The sequence below is a fragment of the Corvus hawaiiensis genome, chromosome 1 (genome assembly GCF_020740725.1).
Source record: "Corvus hawaiiensis isolate bCorHaw1 chromosome 1, bCorHaw1.pri.cur, whole genome shotgun sequence".
NCBI lineage: Eukaryota > Metazoa > Chordata > Aves > Passeriformes > Corvidae > Corvus > Corvus hawaiiensis.
This window is the reverse complement of record NC_063213.1, coordinates 50652654-50678911: the sequence shown is the minus strand read 5'-3', so window position 1 is coordinate 50678911 and position 26258 is coordinate 50652654. Positions and strand designations below refer to the sequence as shown.

At 39.4% G+C, this 26258-nt stretch overlaps 2 protein-coding genes across 3 annotated transcripts in view; one reads left to right on the top strand and one right to left on the bottom strand.

Moving 5' to 3' along the window:
• Positions 1-372: 372 nt before the first annotated feature.
• Positions 373-26080, bottom strand: ANKMY2 (ankyrin repeat and MYND domain containing 2). Of its 2 annotated transcripts, XM_048304247.1 has the most exons (10): positions 25855-26080; positions 21215-21279; positions 13246-13384; positions 11340-11438; positions 9103-9263; positions 7772-7986; positions 6502-6637; positions 4642-4770; positions 4099-4240; positions 373-1883 (listed from the first exon to the last, which is right to left on the bottom strand). In XM_048304247.1, exons 1-10 carry the CDS (start codon positions 26063-26065, stop codon positions 1660-1662), a joined length of 1521 nt encoding a protein of 506 aa, XP_048160204.1. In that variant the 5' UTR covers positions 26066-26080; the 3' UTR covers positions 373-1659. The 2 variants fall into 2 exon arrangements, with proteins under 2 accessions (XP_048160204.1, XP_048160214.1); XM_048304257.1 differs by lacking the exon at positions 21215-21279 and having other exon boundaries at positions 25855-25874.
• The window catches only part of BZW2 (basic leucine zipper and W2 domains 2), a 58117-nt gene continuing 57773 nt past the window's right edge, over positions 25915-26258 (top strand). Inside the window, exon 1 of the mRNA XM_048304269.1 lies at positions 25915-25938. The gene's annotated coding sequence lies outside the window, so the exon portion shown is untranslated. The remainder of the gene's footprint in view (positions 25939-26258) is intronic.

Sequence of the window (26258 nt, the reverse complement as noted above, 5' to 3'; positions counted from 1 at the left end):
GGAACCAGATTTCCAGTGAGCAAGGTACCACCACTGGGAGGATGAAAGAAGGATTTGTGCTGGGGATTTTAGCACTCTTCCAAAACCCTGACTCTTTTGCCCTGAAGGGCTGGCATTTTCAGAGAACCCTTGAAGAGCAACACATCCCTGTGAGCCCCAAATGCTATGTGTGGAACAGGGAAGCAGCAGCACTTCTGCATTCCCAGAGCTCAGAGTGGAGGGTGACTACAGCATCTGAGTTCCAAGCAGGCAACTCGCTTGCCAGCTGTCATGAAGTTAAACTTGTATACTCAAGCTACAGGAGGCCCCTGCATGTCACATGAGAATGTCACCATGTTTCAGACACAGGAAACAGAATTGCCACATAGCTCCTTTCTTTTAAAAAATTTCCCTTTATTCTTCACAATCTACTAATCCTTGAAATTAAAACACAGGTACATTCCCTGCACAGGTGCATTTATGTATTCTCACTCTTACAGTTTTCAGAATATTAAACAAAAACCTTCAACATATTAAACAGTAAAAAAATTAATAGCATTTTCCCTCTGTTTTGAGGATGGTCCTTGCTCCTCTAATCAGAAGAACACTGCCATGTTTAAAATACCAGTGATTCAGCCAACAATAAGACAGTCTCCAATTTTGCCATCCTTATGCAGCAAGTGATAGTGTCAGTTGTGGCATTCCCACTGATTTCATGAGACACAGAAATAAATCTGAGTGAAAAGCAAAGTTGAGGGAAGCTGTTTTCTAGATCTGGTATTTAGTTGAAAGCTGAAGTGAAATCCCTGTTGTATCAATGCACACATGAATTTTCTCATCTAATTCACTGTGACCAGTTCAGCATGAAAAATATTAAGCATTTTTATGTTTATGAAATAATTCATAAGCAACATCCCAGTGTGCTCTAAGGCATCTTTACCTGAAAAATGATTTAGAATGCATTATTCTTGTCAGTCAAAATATTTTGAGTGATTCTGGTCTTCCCTTCATTAGACTTTGGAATATTTCTGACCAAACCAATAGTGAAATACACATTTCACCATCAGCTTGAGACACCTGAAACAGCAGTTTCGTTTACTAAAATTAGACACTATTGTTGTGCTCTCACTAGTGAAAAATATTTACAGTAATGTCATGAAAAGTTGAGAGTTCAGATGAGTATCTTCAGAAACTTAATTGCTACTGAATTCCTTCAGATAAAGCTTCATAAAGTGCTGGAAAAAAAAGCAATTTAACAGCTGGCCTTCCAGTGCTTTTAACTACAGGTCTATATATTTGCAGAAAAAAGTATTTAAATTACAATTAAAACAAGTTTTAAGTTAGGAAAACATGAATAATCCAAACCAATGCTCTTCATTTTTCACTAAGTGGTTCATTAACCACAGATACTCAGAGTTTCACTAGGCTTATTGTTGGTATACATACAGATGGATCTATGCCACTCTAGTTTTTAGCAGATAATAAATACCTATCTTGACAATTTACAACAAACGTGGAGTATTTATAGACAAAGTAGCCAATATTCTATCTCTTGATGAACAGAGACATTCTGTCTTCTAAAGAAAGTCTTGCATAAGCCATGCTTTAGAACTCAGACATGGTCAGCATAAAAAATTCTTTAGTACCCTTGAGAACTCTCAGTCCCTTCCTACCCTCTTCTTACTCCTCAGAATCTTGAATTTTTTGAAGATCAACGTCATCTAAGGCAGTCTCACTTTCCAGTGGACTTTCAGGTTGCAGGGCTAGTGCCTCCATCTCTTTGGTAAATTCAGGTTCTTCTGTTCCATCGGTAGGATGATTTGGATCCACTTCTTTTGTAGGATCTGGACCAGGATCTGACTGTTGTTCACTTGTAGAACTACCCTCTACTAGTTGCATTTCATCTAAACAAAAGAAAAATCACACAATTAATAAACACTGAACTCATTTGGAAGCAAACATTTTTATTACTAAAGAACAATAAACACTAGGATACTTTGCATCAATTACAGAAGTGATTAATGCAGAGAATCTTCATTGAAAAAACCCAAGACACTAAAGCTTTGTTTAAGTTGGTATAAAGTTACTGTGGAGCTAACCCTATACAAAGCTCTCATTAATACATCTTCCATTTTGCCAGACTTCTTTATAATAAAGAGAGGAGCAAAGTAGGACACAACAGTTATTTTAATGTTCAATTCAAATACGCTTTATTGACACCGTTCTTATCATCAGCTTTTCAGAGAATGGCTGCAGGTCAGTTAAACACAGAGTACAGGTGGGGTTTGTTTTCAATCAAAAAGCCATGTACACAACTACATAGGAAGCATTTCTGCATAAAACAGACTGAAGAAATTATATGCTTAAAAACAATGAACTTTGGTTGAAGTGAGTCACCCTAAAATTTATAACTTGACTGCTTGGAATAGAATCAGCTATTGCACCTTTACTCTTCAAGCAATGTTTTCTGAGAAAAAAAAAGTTATTTAACAACTTTTTTACCCTGATTCTACTAAGTAGGGCTTGCATGCTAGCAATTCTGAAAAGAAGGAGAGGAAAGCCTAATTGGGAGCAAAAGTAGTTAAATCTTGGTTTCTTTTTCTCTGTTGTGATTGACAGTCAGCCAAAAATTGTCACAGCTAGCCACAACTGCCAAAGCCCTGCCAAGGTCCTACTTGGCTGTGAGCTAACAGCCTTCAGCAAAGGCTGAAGTGTGGACTTCCTTGACACTCACCCTTGCACAGTGGAAACGCTTAAACTTTTGGGTTTGCATGTAGTTGCAGCTGTTGCATTTATTTTTTTTTAATCATTAATTTCCTGAGGTACAGGATTTGCAGGGGGTATTACTAACTTTCTGAAACAAAACTGCTGTTGATATGAAATGCTCGGATACAACACCATTCACAAGGTGATCTGAAGCTCAGGTGACTTCAGTGTCTTGCTAACAGTGCATAATCTTACAAGGTCTAGAGGGTGCTGGCCATGTACCTGAAAAAGTCAATGAAGATGAACATGTAGATAGTGGAGTAGAAATGTAACAAAAAATGTTAGCTTCCCTTTTTAGATAAGGAGGGAAAAGAGTCATCTACCAGGATTCTGCCTCTCCCTCTGAAAAGCACAGCACCTGGCCACTGACTCCTTCAGTAAATATCAGCCTGCAAGGGTGTGTGTTTGGCATCAGTGTGAGGCATCACTGCTCACAGCTCCTTTAGTTTTGTTGTACTGGTATGCAATACCAGGGATTTCTAATATCTTTGCCTTCAACTTCCACACTCATCCTAATCCCATGCAACAGCAGCTCTTGTAACAGGATCAACATAGGAAACTGTTTAAAAATTCAATTATTACTAATGTATTACTGATTTATATCCTGTTATTTTGAGTACAGCTCTAGCGAACAACATTACCCTTGTAAGGCAACCATGATTTGTGCAGTGCACTTCTACAATCCTTAAAACAAAGGAAGGGAAATCCAGTAAGTTGTGAAAGAGAAAAAGTGATTTCATCCCCAACTTTCCCATTATTTCACTTGGAGAAACAGTGCATTAGAGTAAGTTAAGGGAAGGGGTGATACAGTGTTTTTTCTGTTACTACATTTTAATTACTTGTTTCTTGAAGGGAGAAAACCACCATGAGCAGTTTAAAGACTACTGCTTGCTTTCCTCACATTCGAAGCACACAACACAATTAACTTGATACTCTGATTATGAAGAGGAAGTATTATGGGACACTTAACATCTACATTAACCTTTACAACTACAAGGAGCAGGCTGCTTGCTTATTATCCAACTTGTCCTAACACCTCCAACAAAATGTAGAGCAGCATGAAACTTCTGCATGAACTTGATTAAAGGTCTGAATTTTGAAACAGTGCAGTGTAAATCAGAATGCTTTCATTGTAGAAACATGCGTAACTGCAGCATTAAAAACCATGTTTGGAAAATGTGTGGCATTTTTAAATTGAAAGGCCAGAATCCCAACAAACTCAGCTTTGCTGTTACATTTCATCAAAGATTTTTCTCCCAACCTCAGCTGTTACAGTTTTAAGACCTTTTAAATTGCTCCTTGTGATGAAGTTAACACAGCATTAGTTTCAGCAAGGGAAAAACAGATCCTAACCTTTCTTTTGCTTCTTTTCTTGTTTCCTTTTCTCTTTGGCAGCTTCTAGTTCTTGTTTCTCATGAATTTCCTTCAGGGTCTTGCAGACTTTCTTGTGGGTAAACCAGTGTATTTTCTGGCAGTTCTGGTCACAGTACATCACCTGAAAGTTAGCAGAGTTATCAATTCATTTTCATGTACTAAAAAAATAGAACATTTCCTCGCATTTCTTAATGCACCAAGTTAAATGTCTATGTATAGTATTTAATGGTACTTTTAAGCAATTTGCAAGGTCATATGGAGTGATTCTATATAAGAATCTGTAAAGAGCAGTTTTTTATTAATTCTAAACATACAGAAATTTTACTCCTTCTCCATTCTTAAGCATACACACTTGGATTTCCCAGTACTCCTACTTGTGAATTTCAGGCATCTTTCCCAGAAGTAGACAGCTTAAATGTTTTCAGGGCAGGCATGCATGCCATTCCTCCTAAGTCTACACAGTAAACAGGGAAGCATTCAAAATCCTCAGAACCTCAGTGGCAATATTTTTCTGATTCTTACCATCTTACATACTGAACATCTTTTGTCTGCTCCCTTTCCCCCACAAGTTGTACAGAATTCAGCATCCACAAAACCCACTTGGCCAGTAATAGCTTGTGTAAGTACAGAAAAAGCTGTGGGGTCAGAGCCCTGAAAGACAAGAGGTGGTAATGAGATTAAAACCCAGCACTGTGGCAGAGAGGGACACACAAGGGAAGACCAGAAGTAATTAACACAAGCGTCAGCCTCACTGAAGCTGTTGTAGCAGCAAGAACATAAAACCAAATCACAGAACTTCAACTAACGTGCACAACTTAACATTTAAATCTTTAGATAAACTTTCGTTTAAGAAGTTAAGTCCTAAGCTTCTGTAGAATTTCTTCTGTAAGTTATTACTAAACTCCATGTTCTTTACATCTGTAGATCCTATGCAGCAGATTTTTGCAGCTCAGTCTCTGTGCTGGCATACACAAAAACGTTTCATTTGTCACTGTTGTGCTCAGTGCATGCAGATGCTACAGACCAGATCATCACAACTTGAAATTTTCAATTATTTGCATATTACTATTTAGATGTTATTTGCAGCATTATTCCCATGCAATGCAAGCAGTAAGGTTTAGGTAACCATACATTAAAACTATTCTTTTGGGCAATGATGTAAAAGAAAAAAATGCCAAGCTGTTCTGGATGTAAGTAATTCCTTAAACTGTTAGACTACCATGGAATATATACAATCATAACTACTACGACAACACTGAGATGCCCAGACTGAATCCAAATAATTGTGCAATGACAAAGGTCAAAGGCTTCCAGATCAATAAAAATCATAGCATCTCCTCCTTTCTAGTTCTGCACAATGGACAGAATCCAATGGAATAACTGTCACTTCTTTAAAGGCAGGAAAGACTGCAAGCTCTCCTAAGAAAAAAGCAACAGGAAGGAAAATGTTTACTCTAAAGCAAATTGTAATGCATCACAACGGCTTGTTTTCACACTGTGTTTATCTTCCTGGCTTAGACAAACAGTAGAGGCTGCACTAAGCCTCAGGGCATTTTAGCAGACCTGGAGCCACTTAAGACAGAGGCTATTTTTAATTGACTCAGAATAATCCAAACACGTCACAAGATTGTTCCACTTCCCCAGTGTTTGCGCGTACAACATCTCACTCTAAGAGACCAGAGAGAACATGCTTAAAAAAGAATAGCAACTCTCGTGAAAAATTTATTATGAAGCAATAAACAGTCCTAAAATGAAGAGTGTGTTAGCAAAGACATAAGAGGATAACTGAGGTTAGATTTGTAACCTGTAATTTTGGTTTCCTAATTTAGGTATACATTTTGCTGCACACTGCATCATCTTGCCTCTCTCTCTCTGTGATAAAAGGAACCTCATAGAATGTTTTTCCTTTTTCTACCATCATGTATCACCAACTTTTTGTGTACAATAGAACAAATGAATGCATTAAATCTAGGAAATTATTCAGTCTTAAACTGAATTTAGACATTGTGAAAACAGTGCAAATTAAGCTTCATTTTTGTCTGAATCTACCATTTCAAAAAGTGAACTGGCATAGAAAAACTGAACAGACATCCCAGAGGAGGAAAGGAAAGCTCAGAGACAAGAAAAAAACTGCTTCAGTTTTCTTTAAAAGCTGAGGTGTTTAAGCATTTGTTATGAGCACATGAAAAAAATACTAGTTGAAGTATTTTAGAGCATTTTCCTGCAGTATGTAAAATCTAGCTCCAGTTAGCCAGAGTTCAGGGACATCAAAAACCTTTGCTTAATGTAATATGCTGCAGAAGCTGAGGACAGAAAGATGGCTCAATCTGAATTTATTATGCAAGTTACTTAGAAAGGATTTTCTTGACAGGAAAAACTTACTATTTCAACGGGAGCAATACTTCTCACAAGCTGCTGGAGCAATGTAGCTTCACAGTAAGGAAACTTCCGGATACTTTCTCTAATTAGCTTCTCTTGATACACAGGGAAACCATCTTTATCTCTCCCTTTCAAGAGACTAAATTTTTTAAAACACATGTAAAATAAGAAATCACATAGTAAATATTAAAGAACAAACACATACAGCATGCTGTACTCTGTCTTCTTTCAGACTATAGAGAAGAATTCATAATAATTTGGCAACTTTGTATGTCAAGGTATGTTTAAGATGCAAATGAAAGCATTTTTATTCTAATGCACAACCATTATGAAATACACAATAAATAAATGTATGCTCTGAAACCATGACTTACTAATTCTACCACAGAGAAAAATAATCATCCATAGGTGGACTATCCACTGTCTACATCTGACTAAAATATCAAAATGCTTTGTGCTGTTTAAAAATTATCACTGTAACAATAAACACTGATAAATGAACAATACCTTAATATACAAATTCCACTTTATTATGTTTAATAACATGTTATAGTCCTTATACTCTTTGGCTGCTATTTTTTTATATGGATCACTGACGAACTATTTGATTTCACTATGTGAAAGCCGACTTCATAATTTATTTTCAGTCTCACAGAAGATTTCAGTAAAAATCCACAGGCCTACAGGGAATGTGATCCTTCTAAAAGCCAGGTACTTACTTTGATATTTAAGATCAGGCAGCTGGGTTTGTTACTCAGTAGATTCTGAATACCTGTCTAAGAGATTTAAGAGTCTAAGTCTCACCCAGAGTCTGTGGGATTTGCAGTTCTCACTTGCTTAAGTGTTTTTGAAAAAAAATCTCAACCTGTATGACTGCTGGAGAGCAAAATGGCACAAGAAGTGTTCCCATATGAACCATTTTGACATGGAGAAATTCTTTTTTCAAGCCTATCACTCCCCTTTTTTTCCATCACACACTGCTGTCTGCTGCTTCATAGGGTATATGTGAATGCCAAGTTCTAACCAGTTCCAGCAGAGAGCTGAAATTCTAGGAGTGTTTCCTTTGTGCCCAGGAAAGGACAGTGTCACTTCAGGCACAGAGAAAAGGGAGTCAGTGCCACCCTGAAGTAAATGCAGCTAGGGTTATTTAGCAATTTATTTGTCATGGCCTTTATCCAAGGCAATCCAATTTATTCCTGCAGTTGTCTTTTCCCTGGTACCTGTAACAGTAGGGCATACGTGTGCTTTCAGACCTCTCTGTAGAAATACACACCTTTTGATAAACCCATCTAGTTTATCCTCTCGCTCTTTTAAAAATGTAATGCATTTCTGGAAGATGCAACTGATATAGTGCATTTTCATAGCAAGAACTTCATTCATGTCTTTCTGCTTCATGCATTTCTCACAAATGAGATCCAGAACCCTGTAACATTTCTGCAGTGCTTCTACTTCGGCCAACAGAGGGTTCTCTTTCACCAGCAACACGATCTAGGAGAAAGATTGAAGAAAATGTAATCCAGTTAAGACTTCTGCATAAGCATTAAAGCTTATATAGCTCATTGTAGCTAAATTTCAGTGGAGTTTCTAATATTCTTCTACTTCCTTCTTATGTAGTCTTCCCTTTCTTTTTCTAGTCATTATTTAGCATTATTATTCAGTATACTGGAATTCACAGTTCCCATACAAGAAAATATTTTAAATTAAGACTGGTATTGAAAATAGTAAGTTTGTTTGGTTGGGTTTTTTTTAGAATAAGAACCTGAAGAATCAAAACCACTTCTAAAGAAAATTATAGAAACTACCATACACTATCCTAAAATCTCTTTCCTTTTGAACACCTAAAATAAACTGGACTTGTATGATTTAAGCAGTTTCACAGAACACATCAACCTCACATAATCCTGGAGTACTTTGTGAAATGAAATGTTCTAAGAGGAAACTCTATGTTCTACTCACTCAATTAGCCACTGGTGCACTACTGTCTGTGTACACTGCAGATACCTGGCTGGAAACTGTTGACAAATTCTGGACTTTGACTGGCAAGCCCAAGGAGTGTGTATTTGAATTTAGGTGTATTCATTTCTCTGAACTACACTGGAGGAGCAAACCATAAAAGACATTATTGTCAGCAATATCTTGGGAAGTAAAAATAAACATTCTCTTGCACATACTTTCAGAAACAGCAGCAGTGATAGATGTTACTGTGGCAAACCAGTGATGAAGGTAGGAAGATACATGCTGAGAAAAGCATTGAGAGAACAATGAGATTTTGTTAAGATAGGAAATTGTTCTGTGTTCCCACTTCAAGAGGGGCTGGGAAATAAAGCCAAAAAGACAGCTATTTATGGTTACTGATATAAGAAGTAAGAATCTCTCCACTTAAAGGTGTTAGCTCAAGATTCTGGTGTATACAAACACTGAAATAACTTAATTTTTTAATCACATCTAAATGTTGAGCCTGATTCTTCCTCATTTTTAGAAGTAGCTGAATTAGTAAATAATGCTTTTGATTTTTGGTTGAACTTGCAGAAGAGCTGAATGCTTCTTGACACAAAGAAACAGCTCCCATGCCAACAAACACATACAATTTACATACTACTCCACCTTAACAGGATGCATGTTGGTAGTAGTAATAATTTTATGCAGAGGCCCAGCTAATTTGACTGGCAGTTTTGGTTCTTTGTCTAAGCCTTGTGGTTTAGTATAGTAGTCCAGCCTTTCACGTGGAAAGAAGTTGTTGATGACAGTCACACAGTCATGTTGACCTAAAGGCACAGAAGAAAAAAATCACCAGTGAAATAATAACCAAAAAAAACCTAAACCCAAATCTAATATAGGCAATACAAGTGAGAATTACCCACATGCAAAGGAGCTTTGCATGATATACTTTGCACTGCAAACAGGCAACTCTTGTCATTCTCTTGTGTGTAGCTTTAATCTTTAGTAAGTGTTATTAACTTACTGACTCCCAGCAGGGAATGCCCTCATGAAAACTCATTTTGAATATTCTGTCCCCTTCCTGCATCCTCTTTCCCTGGTAAGCCACAACTAAGAGAATAACTATTTCTCCCCCAAGTTATACTATACTAGTAGTCTCCTACTGGTGTTACAATTTTTCAAGATGAGATTTTTCCACTTTGTACTTCTAAAATTAATGACATTTGCATTGAGACTCTGAATTTTCAGACTTGAAGCAGATATTAGTATATTGACCTAAGGTGGGAGAAGTTAGAAGAACAGAACATGCTTAAAGTTTACCAAAAATAAAAGGGCTATGATGAAAGTAACAAGATGAGAAAAGTTACACCCTCTTCTTGTTTTCCATATCTGACAATATAATGGATTACTTGACTAAAGGGAAAGTAAAACTTATCTTCTCTAGTTCAGGACCACATTCTTTAAATTGATTGATTTGTCTTGGCACTAATCCTATAATCAGAAGAAGACACAGCCAACCAAATTCCAGCATTTAAAATCCTCCACTGTTTTAGAAGAGACAGTTCTGAGCTAATAGAGCACAGTGTAAGACAAATGACAGGGGAAGAAGTATCCTCACTTCCCACACACAGGCAGATGAATTAATGTTGATTGGATGAAGAATAAAAAAAGAACAGGAATAGATTCTAATGTTCAAACTTTTACAGAGTAGTGTATCTCAGTATGCCTGAAAATATTTATGCTACCTTGGTGATGTGATGAGATTTTAAACAAGAATTCTCAAAAATTATGTTGGAGATAATATTCCCCATTCACTTAACTCCATACAGCATCACATTGAAAAAGACTCTCCAAATCCAAAGGATAATTATTAGGAATAGACTTCTCTGATACATTAAGTCAATAGTTAAGGTTTTGCTGCTCAAACCTCAAGTGAGCAATGTCAACCTTTTCTTCTATAAAACAGCAGAATGAGATAAAATGGAAATTGAAACTTAGCACTAAATCACTATTCAAGGAAGTAAATCTAAATGGCAAGGTAGGCTTGAATCCAGACCACCTAAAGGACTTCAAAGGGAGTTCTCAGGCATTTAAACACCATGAGAGAGTTGTGTTTGAAAGGAACTACAGGTCCACATTTTCGGTTTTTGGGAAGCAATAGCTGTGCCACTGAAAATGACTCCACTTAACCTCGTAATGTTTTATCAATTCTCCTTGCTAGAAATAGAGAAAAAGTGGAATATTAATCCAGGAACCTAGTACTGCCAAGGTGGGCAAAAAATTTAAAAAGGGCTTATTAAAACAAACAAAAAAAGACAAGAAAAAGAAACACAACAACAGCAAAAAAGCCTGTTGCATGTTTTGCCAGGGATAACTCCACATGCTGGAATGACAAATCTCTATCTTACTCTAGTGAAGTTCAGGTCAGTAAGTAGTGACTACCTCAGAACAGGTTCCAAGACTTCTCCCTCTCCCAAAAGCAGGGGGGAAGGGTGGGTGGTGGCTCACTGCCAGCACACAGCTGCAAAGCTCAGCTGAGTTCCTGCCTCCTGGCACTACAGTTGTTCTTTCCCACAAAGGAAGCTCCAATCAGCACTTGGTGCTGCACTTCGGACACCTCCAATGTAACCAACTTCCTCTATTTTCAAAGTGGTGACATTGCAAAAACTTACACACTTCAACAGCAGCACCTGTTCTCACAGGTAAGATCATCTGTGGTTTTAGGAAATCAAACATGGGAATAGAACACAAATTGACACTTACATGAGGAGATGTGGAAAACAAAGCTTAGCAATGTGTCAGTTCAGAACAAGTCATTAAATAATGTTTCTCCAACAAAAAGCATCAGAATCTAAAACTTTACTTCTTTAGGAGTTTAGGAAATGAAATAATTTTCGTCTTACCCACAAAAGCAGCCATCTGAGCTGCTGTCCTTCCCACAGAGTTGACAACATCAGTTTCTGCTCCAGCCTCTAACATCATCCAGGTGATTTCTTTATTTCCTGAATTTGCAGGAAAGATATGGGGAATGAGCAAGGACAAATCAGAACTTGTAATTCTCTATGTTTCAGAAAAAGATGTACTGAATTTCTCAAAAACCAGGAACAACACTGAGGAAAATCAATGTTCTTAATGTTGTTATTTTAAGAATGGATTAAGAGAAAGGCACATGTTTATTTTGAGTTCCAGAGGATGTAACTCTGCTCTCTGTAATGCACATTCAGCTTCCCATGGAGATTATGGGAGTCATACTCATGTAGCTACACTAGAGCCTGGTCCCTCTGGACAGCAGTATAGAAGGAAATTCTACTCATCTAGTTTGACAGTTCAACTATATTTGCTATTCTAAGAAAAACACGTTCAGGACTATGATGTAGCAGGAACACAGTGAACAGAACAGATTGTTCCTTTCTCCACAGTGGGAACTGGGTGTTCAGACTGGGCTACATACCAAGTAAAATGAAGCTAAAATTTGACGGGAAGATTAGATGACTTAATTGGTGCCCTTCAGAGACTAAAAAAGGACACTTGTCACCACTCCTGCTGGTTCTGCTTTCAAAGGTATTATTACTTTATCAGTTTTTGTGCAGATGCTAAGTACAGAAAAGTGAATACAAAAAGGGGATGGTGGATGAAAATTAATGTTTAAAAACAAAGTCACTGCATCAGTAGTGCTCATGTACCTTTTGTGCTCACAGATAAGACACTAAAGTCAACATTCAGAAGCATTCACACCCAGGATGACAGGTTAAAAGCTCAGCTGTGAGAAAATGGTAAAAATCCAGCATTTTCCATAAAGCAGCAGTCATTTAAAAGCCTCTAAGAGTTTGTTATCATCTATCTGCTGCAGCTGTGATATTGCTCAATACCACAGAATACTGAAATTTCCCTAATCTTTTTACCTAAGTTTTACCTGAAAAACAATCTGATGCTCTAGTTGAGGTTCATATACACACATAAGCCTTTTTTTATATACTTATGATGAAAGAAGACAGTTTAAACTCTACCTTCTAAGAAACCTGACTTCCCTAGAATCTCATTTTTTGGGAAGACATAAGTGGCCTAATAAAGAAGATACTTAAAATAACCTAATATTCCCAAATATAATCTTTTCCCCAGAAGGAACAATTATTTTAATGTAGTGTCTTTTTTTCACTCAAGGAAATTACTGCTCCTGCCATCAGGGAAAAAGAATGGCAAGAGGAAAGCTGCAAACCACCACTTGAGACAGGAGAAGATATATACAGCTATAAGCACTCTGATTAAGAGTGAAAATTAATGTAGGAAAACATGTTTTTAACACTTACTAAATACATTTTTTAAAGTCCACAAGATAGTTGGGAAAATAGTGTAGGAGAAAGACAAAATTTGGAAAGTACTGGATTGAGAAGTCTCAAATATTACTAAAAGCTACTGATTTGCAGTACTAAAAAGGCAGTCTGGTGCAGCATAATTTTCAGTGTAACACAGTCTGAGTACATAGAATGTACCCCACTGCACAAGAAAACATTCCCAGGAAAGTGAATGTCGAGATCTCTAACAAACAGGATGAAGAAGGTACAGGACAAGTAGACTGTATGCCTGAAAATGCTGAACAAAATCAATTTTTGTATGAGCCTGAACAGTAGCTCTCCTCTTCCACTGCCCACAGGATTCTACTGGTCATGATGTAGTTGCATGGTTCATATAAATACCAGCAAACCTGAATAATAAAAGCATGTCAATACTTCCTTTTACATTATTAATTTATGGCAAATTGTACCCATTGATGTCATAAAAATCAATGATCTGAATTTAGTAGGAAGTTACCTGAAAGTCCAGCAAACATCAAGGCAGTGTATCCATGCTCATGTTCATTGCAGTTTACATCAGCTCCATGTCTCAAGAACAACCTGCACATGTCCACCTTCCCCTTGTAAGCTGCGTGCATCAGAGGGGTCATGCCATGCTACCAGAAGAAAGGAGAAGCAAGTAGAATGTTACATCTCTTGATCTTCATACCACTGATCATTTTTACTTGGCCATACACATTCAATGTAACTACCAAAGCCTCAGGTAATATCTTATTTACAAAACACCTCACAGAATCCTTGTGAAAAAATATGGTTACTAACATGCAGCAGATTCCTGTTTCCAAGTCACTTTTCTGATTATGCTGTGCTATCGATTTGAAAACAGAGCAATGTATGAAAAACATTCACAGCCAATTTATCATTGTCCTTTTCCATAAGACATTAGTGTTAAAGACAACTAATGTTTCTGCTAGTTGGAAAAGCTTCATTTTGAAAACTTCTTAGCTTCCTACGTTATTCTTTTCTCCCCTGCTGTAGCTTATATGATAAGAAGCAACAAAATTAGAAATAGGCTGTTGTTTTAAACATTACAAAGATTTGCAGTCTCTGAAACCCATCTTGCTCATTTTTAGTCATGATTACTGGTAACTTTGCCATCCGCCTCTCTCCCACTTCTCCACTCTTTTGGCATTGGGTCCATGATCAGCCAGAGCTCTGAAAGCCCTTGTAAAGACACACAGCTCTCGTTAGACTTTAACAGTCACAGCCTCAAGCCCTGCTGGTTTGATCAACTGCCCCAGCACAAAAAGGATTCGCTTCAGCATGGGAGGACTGAGGTGTAGCTATAAATGTAAAGCTGGGCAAACCCCAGAGGAAATTTTCAGAACTAGGGTGAACTGTCAGTGCAGGCTCTCTCCCTCTTCAAGGGCAGGGAGAAGCATGTTGCTGTTTGAGAAAACTGCATGACACTCCAATTTTAGAATTTAGTATGCTTCTTCCAATATGCTGTTTATTTTCACTTAACATCAGGTCAGGATTCATGTTATCAGCCAAGACACTTTAACTGCCCAAGAACACCCTCCAACACTGCATACCAGGGAGTGTGCTTTAGTTTGTCCCTGAAGGAAATGAAAATGGCATTCTGTTCCTTTCTTTGCCAGTCAAGGCTGTGTGCCTGAGTACACTCATGTACACCATTACTGCAGCTCTGTAGATGCCTGGTAATGCGATACCCAGAAATAATGTAATTGTCAGTTTGAGCCCTAATATATTTCTTGTTTCAATTTATGACAGAGTGAAACCCAAGTAAGTTTAATTTACCAGCATAATTTAGAAAAAAATTCTAAAGGTGAGGGAAATGGAAAAAGTTAAAATTAGAATAATTTTAAGGCATTATATTGTCATCATTTTCCATCCTAACTGAAAATAATAAAAAGTGCTTACTTGATGCATTATATTTTAGTAACCCACATATTTTGGTAAACTGCATTACAAACTGCCATTAAAGAAACAAAATACCCAAAGAGATCACTTCATGAATATGAAACAGACTGGTTTTGCTAGGTTTCATTTGGGGTGCCACTAATGTGAAATAAAGACTTTCTTTCCTACTATATAAAATGTGCGTTATTGTATTACATTTCATTATGTTACGTCAAAAGCAATTTTACAGGCCAATTCCAGTCTGGAGTCACAGTAGGGATTTGTCTTCTTTAGCAGCACAGAAAGGTACTGCAGTAAGAGAATACAAACACAGCACGGTTTTCCATGGGAGAAAGAATTTTTAGAAAACAATGACTTTTAAGTTTGGTTATATCTTGAAAGCCAGTTGTTTCAAATAAGATCTGAAGGTTATATGACAAAGGAAAGAATTGGGTTTGTTTTATCCTCTCCTCCCAGAAAACTGTTTTTAAAATCCTTTGATTAAATTTTGGAAGTGTCAGGCTGTGGTGTGAATCAAAAAAACATATCAGGCAGAAAAATACGTGGACAGTTGCTATAAAATTGGATTTAAAGTCACATTAATATCAGTTTCTCACATTCACACCAAACAAAAGAGGGTTTCACACAAGTTTATCTGGAAATGCTTGGTATCCTGTATTATGTCCCTACACTGAAACTGGCTTGACTGCAAATACTTTTCTCAGCTTGAATGTCGAAGACAGGTCCAGCAACAGTCTGTTTCCTCACAGATGACATTTGAATTGTCAATACAACATACTTAAAAGACGAAACTTGCAGATGGTTTATTAAGCATACAGATGAAACAAATTTTTGTTCCAATATGAAAAATCAGATGAAGGATCCATTTTCTAGATGTTACCATGCAACATTCTTCTGACCAAAAAAATCGAGCCTTTTAACCTTATTCTCTAGGACAAAAATGAATCCTTCCCAGTTTCTAGTTTGTTTTGCAGGGATGTTACAAGGTAACATCTCTTCTCTCGTGCTGCAAGTATTCCCTGTATGTCTCACCATACAAGCTGAATAGAGTTTGCAGTGCCTCTAGAAATTACCTGGCTCTTCCCTTGACTGGGCTCTCCAGCTCACCAACCAACAAAGCCTCCCTGGCATAACAGGGCTCTTGGCACAGCCAACCTGGCCATTACAGACCATCCTTCCCAGTTCCTTATGTTGAAAATAACCCGAAAGCAGACTGAGGAATGGGCTTCCAAGAGCTATGTCGACCTAATGCTGCCATGGTGGGGAAGCCAATTCATGAAAAAACCCCAAACAACGAACTGTGGGGTCAGTGGGCTGAAGCAGCTAACAAGGGAAGAAAAGGATGTGTAGGGAGGTGGGAGGGGCAGGCAGATGAGTACTAAAACCAGGGAGGGTCTGGACTCCACCACCAGACACAGAGGAAGAAGAAAGCAGGTCAGTCTATCTCCCTTCAGCACCCAGCTGAGGTGTGCTTGAACAGGAGGAATAAAAACAAATTTATAAAGATAATAAACTAGAAAAGAACCTTCTGCCTCCTAGGAACTACAAAGGAAGTTTCCAACAAAACTCTTGCTCAACCTTCATCAACCAGAGGAATAGGGAAACACAGAATAGCCAGGGAACAAGAAATGGGACAAACAAAACAAAAATACGTAAACTATCTCCCACTCCAGTCACATGTGCATATTTGGCACAAAATCTCTCCATTTTGTGAGCATTTAAACACTCATGCTGTGTAAGAACACAGACATCACATGTATTTTTAAAAAAACATTGTTTTGTGGATAACACAATGACAATTCACTACTGAAGTAGTCACATAAACCTGTGTTACTCAAGTGAAAAGTGCAATCCAAGTGCTCCCAACATTCCCATGCTCACTTCACCCTTCTTCTCAACCACAGAACCTTGTTAAGATGTGGCATACAGGCTGGATCACACTGTAGCAGTCCCTCAGCAGGTGCTGGGGTACACTAAGACACTGCACATGTGAGTATCAGCTATTTAAATAGAGTGGCAAAAGTAGAAAAAAAGGAAAGGGAAAGGGCTGTCAAAACCCTAGCTGAAAAGCTGCTGTAGACACTTGTATGCCAGCAATATCAAAGCATTCATCTCTCCCAGCTCATTTTCCAATGAGGAACCCAGCCCCACATTAACACAGAAAGAGTGTCTTATTTTACCCTTTAGCTTCAGGCAACTATACCAGTTCTATTCAATTCAGAAAATTATAAACAAAACACGCAACTGTAGGTTTGGCTTTTATTTGAGACAGTATTTGGGACATTACTAAAAATGACGTAAAAAGAGCAGGTGCTACAAGGCAGAAACACTTGTTGATGTTTATCTTCAAAATCAACTATCTGGTACTGAATGCTGCTAGTCTAAAAATACAACTTCACTCTTCACTGGATGAAAGCCTTTAGAAATTTCACCCTTCAAGCTTTTGAGTAAGATTGCTCTTACACATCTTAAACTTCCTAAAGAAGGATTTGGAAGGAGGTCAACAGTTACATGCACAAATAGTTTTCACTGTAGCTAAGTATGGACTAATTAGAATATGAAATACTGTTCAGTAAGTGTTGATCACAGCTATAGTTCTTCTCCTTTATAGTCATCCTACTCAGCTGTTGGTTTCACATATGTAACACATTAGATTCCTCTGATGATATTTCAGTTCATCTGCAGTGATGAAAAGTTAAAGCCTACATCAATCAGTAACCTGAATCGAAACCAGATAATTCTTAACAGCAGTGAAACTTTCTTTGGTTTGTGTATTTTGAAGTACTGTGCAAAAAATATCAAAAGACAAAACTCTTCCTCCTCAATAAAGGCCAAGGATCTGGCCATTTTCTGCTAGCATAGGATGTTCATACCAGAATAGAAAGACAGATTACCTGAAGAATCCTCCACTGAACATACTCAGTATGAGTGAAGCTACACACACCTCAGCTATGAATAAGCAGGCTGCTGCTGTAATTCCCAGGAAGTTTTGGTTCTGCAGCACAGAGAAGGGGACTGGTTTTAAAGGATGTATTACAGAACTGAACAGCTGAATTACCAAACTAGAGGAAAAAAGTAATGCTGCTAATGCCAGATGATAGTTCTTCATGTAAGAAGATTATGAACAACCTTACAGTTATTTTAAATACAGAAAAATTATGTACTTTTCAGGTCAAGTCTGTTGGCCTGGTCTGCAGAAAATAGGGGTTGTAGTTCTACAGTACTCCTTCACAACCTTAACTACCAACACGATCAGAGGAAACTTCCACAGTTGGAAAGCCCATGTGCATCCTTGATCCTGCCTTTCTATAAAAAACTGAAATGTTTTAGCCCTACACTGTAGATGGAGTTCAAGTTGGCAAATTGCCAACAAGAAGTCACAGTATTTACAAGCTCTGAACTCTCTGGGGAAAGGAAAGTCCTGAACACTTTCTCCCATACTAGGTTTCCAAATTAGCAACCACTCCATTTATAATGGAACAAAAAATTACTAAACAGTGTGCATTTAAATGAAATATATTTGTATTTCTTTTACATCCATTTCTACATCCCATCTATTTGTCCTAATGCTTTAGGACACCTGAATCTAAATGTCCCTGAAGTTTTTAAGTGGCCAAACTGTTAAAAGACCAGTTTTGTAGAAAGGCCATTGCATTTCTTTGTTTTCATAAAGACAGTGATTAAGCCTAAATATCCTTCCTTTCTTCATCTACCTAAATCCACAAAGACACAACAACAAAACAATTTATTTGGTCAGAAAGGATGCTGAGAAAAAACAAGACTGTATCTGCTGGATATCTCCAACCTTTTGGAAGATGGGCATCTGGGAGACTCATTTGAGTGAAGGGATCTTACACTACAGTGACACTCCCAGCAGAGCTCTGCAGACACAAGGAGGCGAAGGGTGTGAGAGACTCTTGGAATAAGGGCAGGAAAAGCAAGCAGACTTAGAGGAGTACTTTTTTAGTTTTAAATACATGTACCAACAGCAGAAGCAATGCTGAAATACTGCATCCAGCTCGCGTTCACATTTTTGAAGAAAGAAGCTGAAACAACTGGAAAGCATTTGGAAAAGAGCCACTATTACAGTTCATTTGCTGCAGAAACGTAACTTTAGGCAAGATACTTAAAAGGTCACTGCATCTGGAAGACATTAAAATGTGACTTAGTCCTTGTCTAAAGGTACATGGAGAAAGGACAGCTGATTGTCAGTAGTTTTTAATCTACAAGAAAGCGGATCCAAGCAGTTAGAATATATGGTCAAACCAAAAATGAAAGGAACAGATTATGTGTTTATTTTTTAAAATTAGGAGGTGTACTATGTAACAGCCTGCTTCTGAATGCTGTAGGTTCTTCAGCCTGTGGAAATTGTCAAATTGTGATTGCATGCTTGCTATACCACAGCTAGAAGAGAGAATTGCATTAAGCCTGTGCTCATTCTGTGGATTGTCTCATGTAAAAAAGTCTTTAAGGATGGAAATCAGTTCCTAACTGAATTGAGCTTCCATTTCAATACCTAAGCATTCCATCTTCAGGGCTTCTTTACTTCTTAACATTAATAAAATAAGTAACAGTAATAATATAAATGTGAATAGGATAAGCAACTAAGGCTACAGAGAAAAAAAATAAGACCTGATGCATTGAAAGCAGTCACCAGTTGTGGCAACAATGAATAACAGATGAAGCTGATGTTTAACTGGGATTTCACACACTCTTACTTATGTATAGATACTAGAATAACACATTGGAACAAAAATGGGTTATAATAGAAAAATTCTAAAGCTGACATGGCTGATGGCTTTAAGAATCCTAAACAAATCTGAACACTCTGCTGTTTAATATGCATGATTACACACCATTCTTGGGGATAAAAAGGAGTCAGCAAGAAGTTCATTGCATAAACTTTTTAAGCTTTATGGGCCTTGTGTGTATTTAGTCAGATGTGAGCCTTAGACAAATACTGTTAATACTATTTCTTCTACAACAATAGCCTGAGGCATAACTCAGATATAGTTTCTTTGAATAAGCCATATCCTCTCAACACTAAATCCTGCATGTTGCACTAACACTGCAGCAAAGGTGCAGTCATTCAGCACAACTTCAGCAATTACACTTAAGGAAAACCTTTTGATGTCCATACAATAAAGCACATTTGCAAACATATTATACCTTGGGTTCTTAAAGTTCACTGTAAAGCTTAGTTTGACTAGTTTTACAGAAACTTGTTGAAATCAATACACTAGAAATTCAGGTTTAGCATTTAACTTATTTAAAAACAATCAGAAAATGGATCTGTTAGCAGAAAAATAAAAGACTACTGATATTCCATGAAGTGGTGAATTTCCTCCATTCAGCATTCCTGAGACCACATCTACAATATACCCTGTTCAATTTTGAGCCTTCCAGTGCAACAAAGACATGGATAAATTGCAACAAAATCAATGGAGTACCACCACTACATAGTAGGAACCTGAGCACTTGCACAGTGAAGAGAGGCTGCAGCAGCTGGGCTTACTCAGCCTGGAGGAGAGATGGCTTTGGCGGGACCCAACAGCAACCTGCCCGAGCTGACAGGGAGATCACTGAAAAGACAAACTCTTCACTTATGGTGGCAGGAGGGCAAGAGACATTGAGCCTAAGCTGAGGTTCAGACATAAGTGAAACACTTTTCCACCAAAATCACAGTAAGAGAGTAGAAGAAGTTGCCCAGAAATATTGTGCAGTCTCCATCCTTAGAGATTTACAAGGCCAGACAGGTCAAAACTCAGAGCAATCTCATCTGACCCTGGAGCTGAAGCTGCTTTGAGCCAGAGGATGAACTAGACACATTCCAAGAATTTCCCAGTGATTCCTATGAAATTATAAAGCTGTGAAAAAAACCCACAAATTAACATTTAAATTGATAAATTACACATGGATTTAACATGCATGCTTTAGAAAACATTGTAAAAAGAAAAAGAATAGGAAACATGGAGCAAACAAGGCTCCTTTCTCCGTGAACTTATTCCCATCTTCAGATAGCACTTCAGGATTTAATCTTCTACATGTCTACCATACCCACCTCTATAAAAGGCTGTGGTTCCATTTCTGATCTAGCTACTCACCCTCCAAGCATGTTTATGGTTTGGCAAAGACAGGGCTTTGGGCAATGAGACCCAAGCACGGGATGGGGACAGGTGTTGTGTCTGCCACAGAGGGACTAAGGAGAGGGACTATTGCTTGTGAAGGTGACAAGCAGTCAGGGAACATCCCCATGTGTTTTGCTGCAGTGTTTATCTTATCTTAGAGACAAAGCTCATGCTGGAACTTAAGAGAAAATACAGTGTAGTACTTTGAGTAACATTAAAATTCCTTAAAAAAACAGTAAGAACTCTTCAAAGGTTCACTATTCATCTGCAGGCTGGAAATAGCTTGAGAATAACTCTGATTTTCAGGGCTATAGCAATTGCTGTTAGAGAAATGTTATTTAACAACACGAAGGCCTTCAGACCTAATATTTTCCTTATTAAACTCAGCATAATGCTTGTACAGTTTTGCAGTACCTCATCCAGGCAATTGACACGGACATTCTTGTTCCCCAGTAGCCTTCCAGCCTCCTCGGTGTTTCCTTTGATTAAATATAAAAAGACACAGAGAGAAAAGGGGGGTGAGAAACAGAATAAACTGAGAATCTGGAGGAAAACGGTCACTTCCCTTTCTCATTAGAATCAAAATCTTTGTATGCTAACTGCTTGAGATGTAGTTTAACCACCAAGAAATCAATTGCACTTGGAGAAGAGGCTTAGGAATGAACAGTGTTATGTTCTAGAAGCTAAAAGCCTAGAACTCACAACATCAAAGAGTAGTTGGAAAGCATGAACTACAAGTAAATATCCATTTTTTGTGAAGTAACTGATCTACACACACAAGAATGGGACACTCATATGTCTGACCATAAACAGCACATGAACAGTTCTGAATGTGTATAATGATACTGGTAACACATTTTGTACTTTATCTCTTTTGGAGCATCTTTTGTCTAGAAGAGCTGTCTACATTCTCACAAAAGCAAATTACCTCATTTCAAAGACTTTTTGGTCTGAATGAAACATGCTTTATCATTTACTCACATCATTTTTCCTGTTTCAATTTGAAATTTGCAACATATCACATTCTCAGAAGTTAAATGAGTTTGCATTTGGTAATAGACAATAGAGGTAGAAAGGAAGGACCCAGGTAGCTTGATCATTCACATTTCTAGAAATTGCCAAATGCATAAGTAGACTGAAGTCTGAAAAAAAAATGTGCCAGGAAAAACAGGCAACACCTTTGTATTTTTCAATTCCCTACCAAAATCCTTTTGGCTAAGCCATAGTTCTAAGAACCTGATTCAAAGTCCATTGGAGGACTACCCAAATATTGCCAGTGCAGCTTCTACAGGCACAAATAAATAGAAATACAAGAACACTCAAAGAGTCTGAGTTTGGAGAACATTTATTGCAAATTAACAGAAACTTCTAATCACCGATTTGATCATAAGCAAAGTTCTTTCAGAAGTGATGTGCTTAACAAAAATAAGTGCTGCATTCCTTATTTTAATGATTTTCATATTTATCTTCATACTTTCAGAAGGAGGTGGTCATCCAGCAATTTTTCAGCAAAACAGCTCTTGCAACTTCAGGTTTGGCTAAAAATCCCGTTACAAATACTAGAAATAATTTCTTTTCAAAAGGCTTTTTGATCTGGCTTAACTACATGTAGCGGGTTCAGTTTGTAATCGGGTGGAAACACCAATTTAGTGTAGTGGTTTGGTCCAAAATACTCATTACTGTTTACCTTCTGTGAGATAAGAATTAGGAGAAAAGCAAAGCAGGCACAAAACTTGAAAGAATATAAAGAAGTTTATTAACAGACCTAAAAGAAGGGGAAAAAAAAAAAATAAAATCATACCACACCTTCAGAACACTTCTCCTCCCCCCACCTTCCTCCCTTGTCCCACTGACAATGTAAAAGACAACCCTTGAGATGTTCAGTCTGTTTACCACTTCCATAATAACCTTGCTCAGTCCATTTAGGAAGAGGAGTCTCTCTTGCTTACGCTATGGAGGCATCTCCACAAGAAATTCTCTCATGGCTTCAAGCATCACAACGAGCCAGCTGCCCGGGTTGGTTCTCTGCTCGCATGTGGGAGTCCCTTCCCCCGACTTGCAGCTTTTCCCACAACTGCTTTTGAGGGTCCAATCTTGAGCTACTGGGATACCATTTTAAGGTTGAGCTGTTCAGAAACAAAAGTTCTCTTCACCCATCTCTGGGAGCATTTCATCTCTAAGAACAGAGGCCCTCCCCCTGTCCCTGGGAGCAAAGGGTCCTCCTCATCTTCATCTCTAGGACTATCTCTGGGAGTATCTCTAGGAACTGAGGTCTTCTGATTCGGAGCAAGAGTCCTCATCACTTCCATCTCTCCCTGTTCAAACTTCTCATCAAATTACAGCTGCTTCCACATTTGCTTATTCCAGCACAGGTGCTTTTGCTCACAAGTACAGTTTGAACGCTCCACCCCCCATGCCTTCATGAAATTACAGCAGGTACTCTGATATATCATAGTCTATCACCACCATTGCTTTACAACAGAATTTCAGCTTTAAGCATGTCCTCTTTCTCCTCCCTCAGGTTTTCAGCTCTTCACAGCACTAAAAGGGTCTTGCAGCTGGAATTTCGCTTATCGCTGCTGGTCACATGATCTTTGCTGGGCAGCGGTGCAGCTTCAGCTGAATCTTCGGCCGCACTGGAGGGGGGGCCGTGCTGTCTGCACGTAGCAGGGCTGTGGGGGGCCGCGGGTGGAACAGGGCTGCACGGCTCCAGGATGGCCGTGGCCCGGCCTGGCCTGAGCAGGACCTGGCCCGGGCCCTGAGGGCCCCGTACGGGCCCTGCAGCCACCTGTCCCAGCGCCGGAAACGAGACAGAGCTCCCCCAGGCTTTGTCCATTCTTAAATGTTCACCACAGAGGCGGTCAAAATTTTAAGTGGCTTAAAAAATTGTCCATATTCAAACTGGGCAGCTGATAGGTTCTGTCAGGTCATAGAACATCACTTCCAGGACTATGCTTGCTAACCCATGACACTACACTACAGGAGCTTTTACCATTTTTCTTTTAATTGATTAATTTAGGGAAAAAACAACAATCACCTGAGTCATCTCACACACTTGATAAAGACCCCTGACTGACAGTCAGGGAACCATCAACTAACTTACTCCCCCAGACACACATGTATTCTAAACTTTAGAAGCTTCTTAAGAACTGGATTGATTTTCAGAAGAACATCCCAGCCAAAGAACAAACATCAGTAAGGTGATCTTCAATTAAATTTTAATACAAGCAAAGTTGCATTTACAAATTTTAGAGTTCTGCATGACAAAGCATTGAAGGATTTTCAAACAAGACACTAAACTGATGGAAGTCAGACTTCTAGAATTGGCCAGAGCTAAAAGTTGGAGCCAGGCTCTTCATAGTGGTGCACAGTAGGAAGCCAAGAGATAACAGGCAGAAGTTGAAACAAAAGCAAGCTTTAGACTTGATACGAGGAAAAACATTTTCACGATGAACCCAGTAAGGCAAAGAGGTTGCTCAGAGACACTGTGCTGCCTTCCTCCTTGGAAGTTTTCAAGACCTGATGGGATAAAGCCCTAAGCAATCACATTTGACCTCAAGCTGATGTGTTTTGAGCAGGAGGTTGGCCTAGAGACCTCCTGAGGCCCCTTCCAATCAGAATTATCCCATGAACCTAATCAGAAGCCTCAGGTTAAGTTAGACAGAGGTGCAAGATGAAGGTCTGAAACTCTTATTAAACTGAGTCAATCAAACTGATTCTGGTCCACAATAAATTCACTGTTGACTGTCCTACACTTGTGTCTCTGACACACAGGAACATTTTAATACAACTGAGAGTGAAGCACCAAGTAAAATTTTCATGAGTTCAAATTGCCTGAAAACTACATACAGAAATGCATGGAACACGTGAAGTGTTTTTAGTTTGCCTTCAACTAATTAACGTTGCTTATGATTTTCAAAATACCAGTTGGAGGAAAACTATTTAGTTGGGGCTATGAAATTCACGTTGTTGGACCAGGAAACCCTAATGACAGAAAGTTCCCCCTGCAACAAGCATGTGTGCCACATAGTGTGATAAAACGGTGATATTTACATGAAACGCAAAGTCAGAGAAACACAGAATGGGTCAGGTTAGAAGGGACCACAGTAGTCTGGTTATCTGGTCCAACCTCCCTGCTCAAGCAGTGTCATCCTAGAGCACATAGAACAGAATTGCATCCAGACAGTTCCTGAATATCTCCAGTGAGGGGAGACTTCACAACTTCTCTGGACAATCTGTTCTAGTGCTCAGTCACCTGCACAGTAAAGAAGTTCTTCCTCTTATACAGGTGGAATTTCCTGTGCATCAGTTTCTGTCCACTGCCTTGTGTCCTATTGCTTGGCACCACCAGGAAGAGCCTGGCTGCATCATCTTGACACCCTTCCTTCAGATAGACATTGATCCCCTCTCCTCTCTCTAAGAAGACAGTATAAGATAGTATGAGGGATAGTAAAATATGACAGTGTAAGGGATAAGAGGTGCACAACACCCCAAAACAGAGAATAACGTGTCTGCAAAGACGTACTGGGCTGGCAACAGCACATGGGGAAAACCATACAGCACGTTAGAAGATTGGATTACCCCCAAGAAAACTTCCCTTTTTTTTTTTTTCTTTTTTTTGGCAGAGAACATTAACACCAATAATTAGGCAAATGTCAACAGACGTTACTAGTAAGACGTAAACTTTCCTTAGCAGAGTTAGACCCGCCCAGTTGAGCTTCCCCAGCCCAACTGCAGCGCACCGCGCCCCCCGCTGCACTCTCTGAGTGACGCGGGCCTGCCTGAGAGGGACCTAAACCCAGGGAACAGCCACTCTGCCCGGCAGAGAGAAGAGCGACGGGTCCGAAGGGGGGCGGGAAGGCAGGCGGCCCTCAGCGCCGTGACCCGAGAAGCGCGGCCGGGGACGAGGGGAGCCCGCGGCGACCGACCGGTAACGGCGCCTCACCGGCCGCCCCCAACGTGCGGGGACACAAAATCCCTCCCTGCGCACGGCCAGCGGGGCCCGTGGGAGCTGAGGCCCGGGGCCGCGAGCGGCGAGGGCCGGGAGGGCTCACCTGTGGCGATCACTGCCAGCAAGTCCTTCTCCTCCGCGCTCAGGTCGCCTTTCCTGGGGGGAGTCATCGCGCCCCCCGCGCACGGTAAGCCGGGATCAGCCCGGGACGGCGCCCGCAGCACCCCGGCCCGAGGCACCGCCCCCGCCCCGCTCCTCACGGCGCCTTCCGCCCTCAGCCCCGCCCTGCCGGGGCCGGCTGAGGGGCGAACCATTCCTGCCCAGGGATGGGGGTCACTACGTGTCGGTCTTTCCCCCTTTGCCAGCTTCCTGTGCGGTGCTGCCGGACAGAAGGAGCCTGTCCGTTCTTGTCGGTATTTTCAAGTTGAGAAATACGTTCCTCTTTTCTTTTGTTTCCCCTTTTTGGCTTCTCTGCGGCTCCTTCGTTCCTCCCCCCCCGGGGAGGTG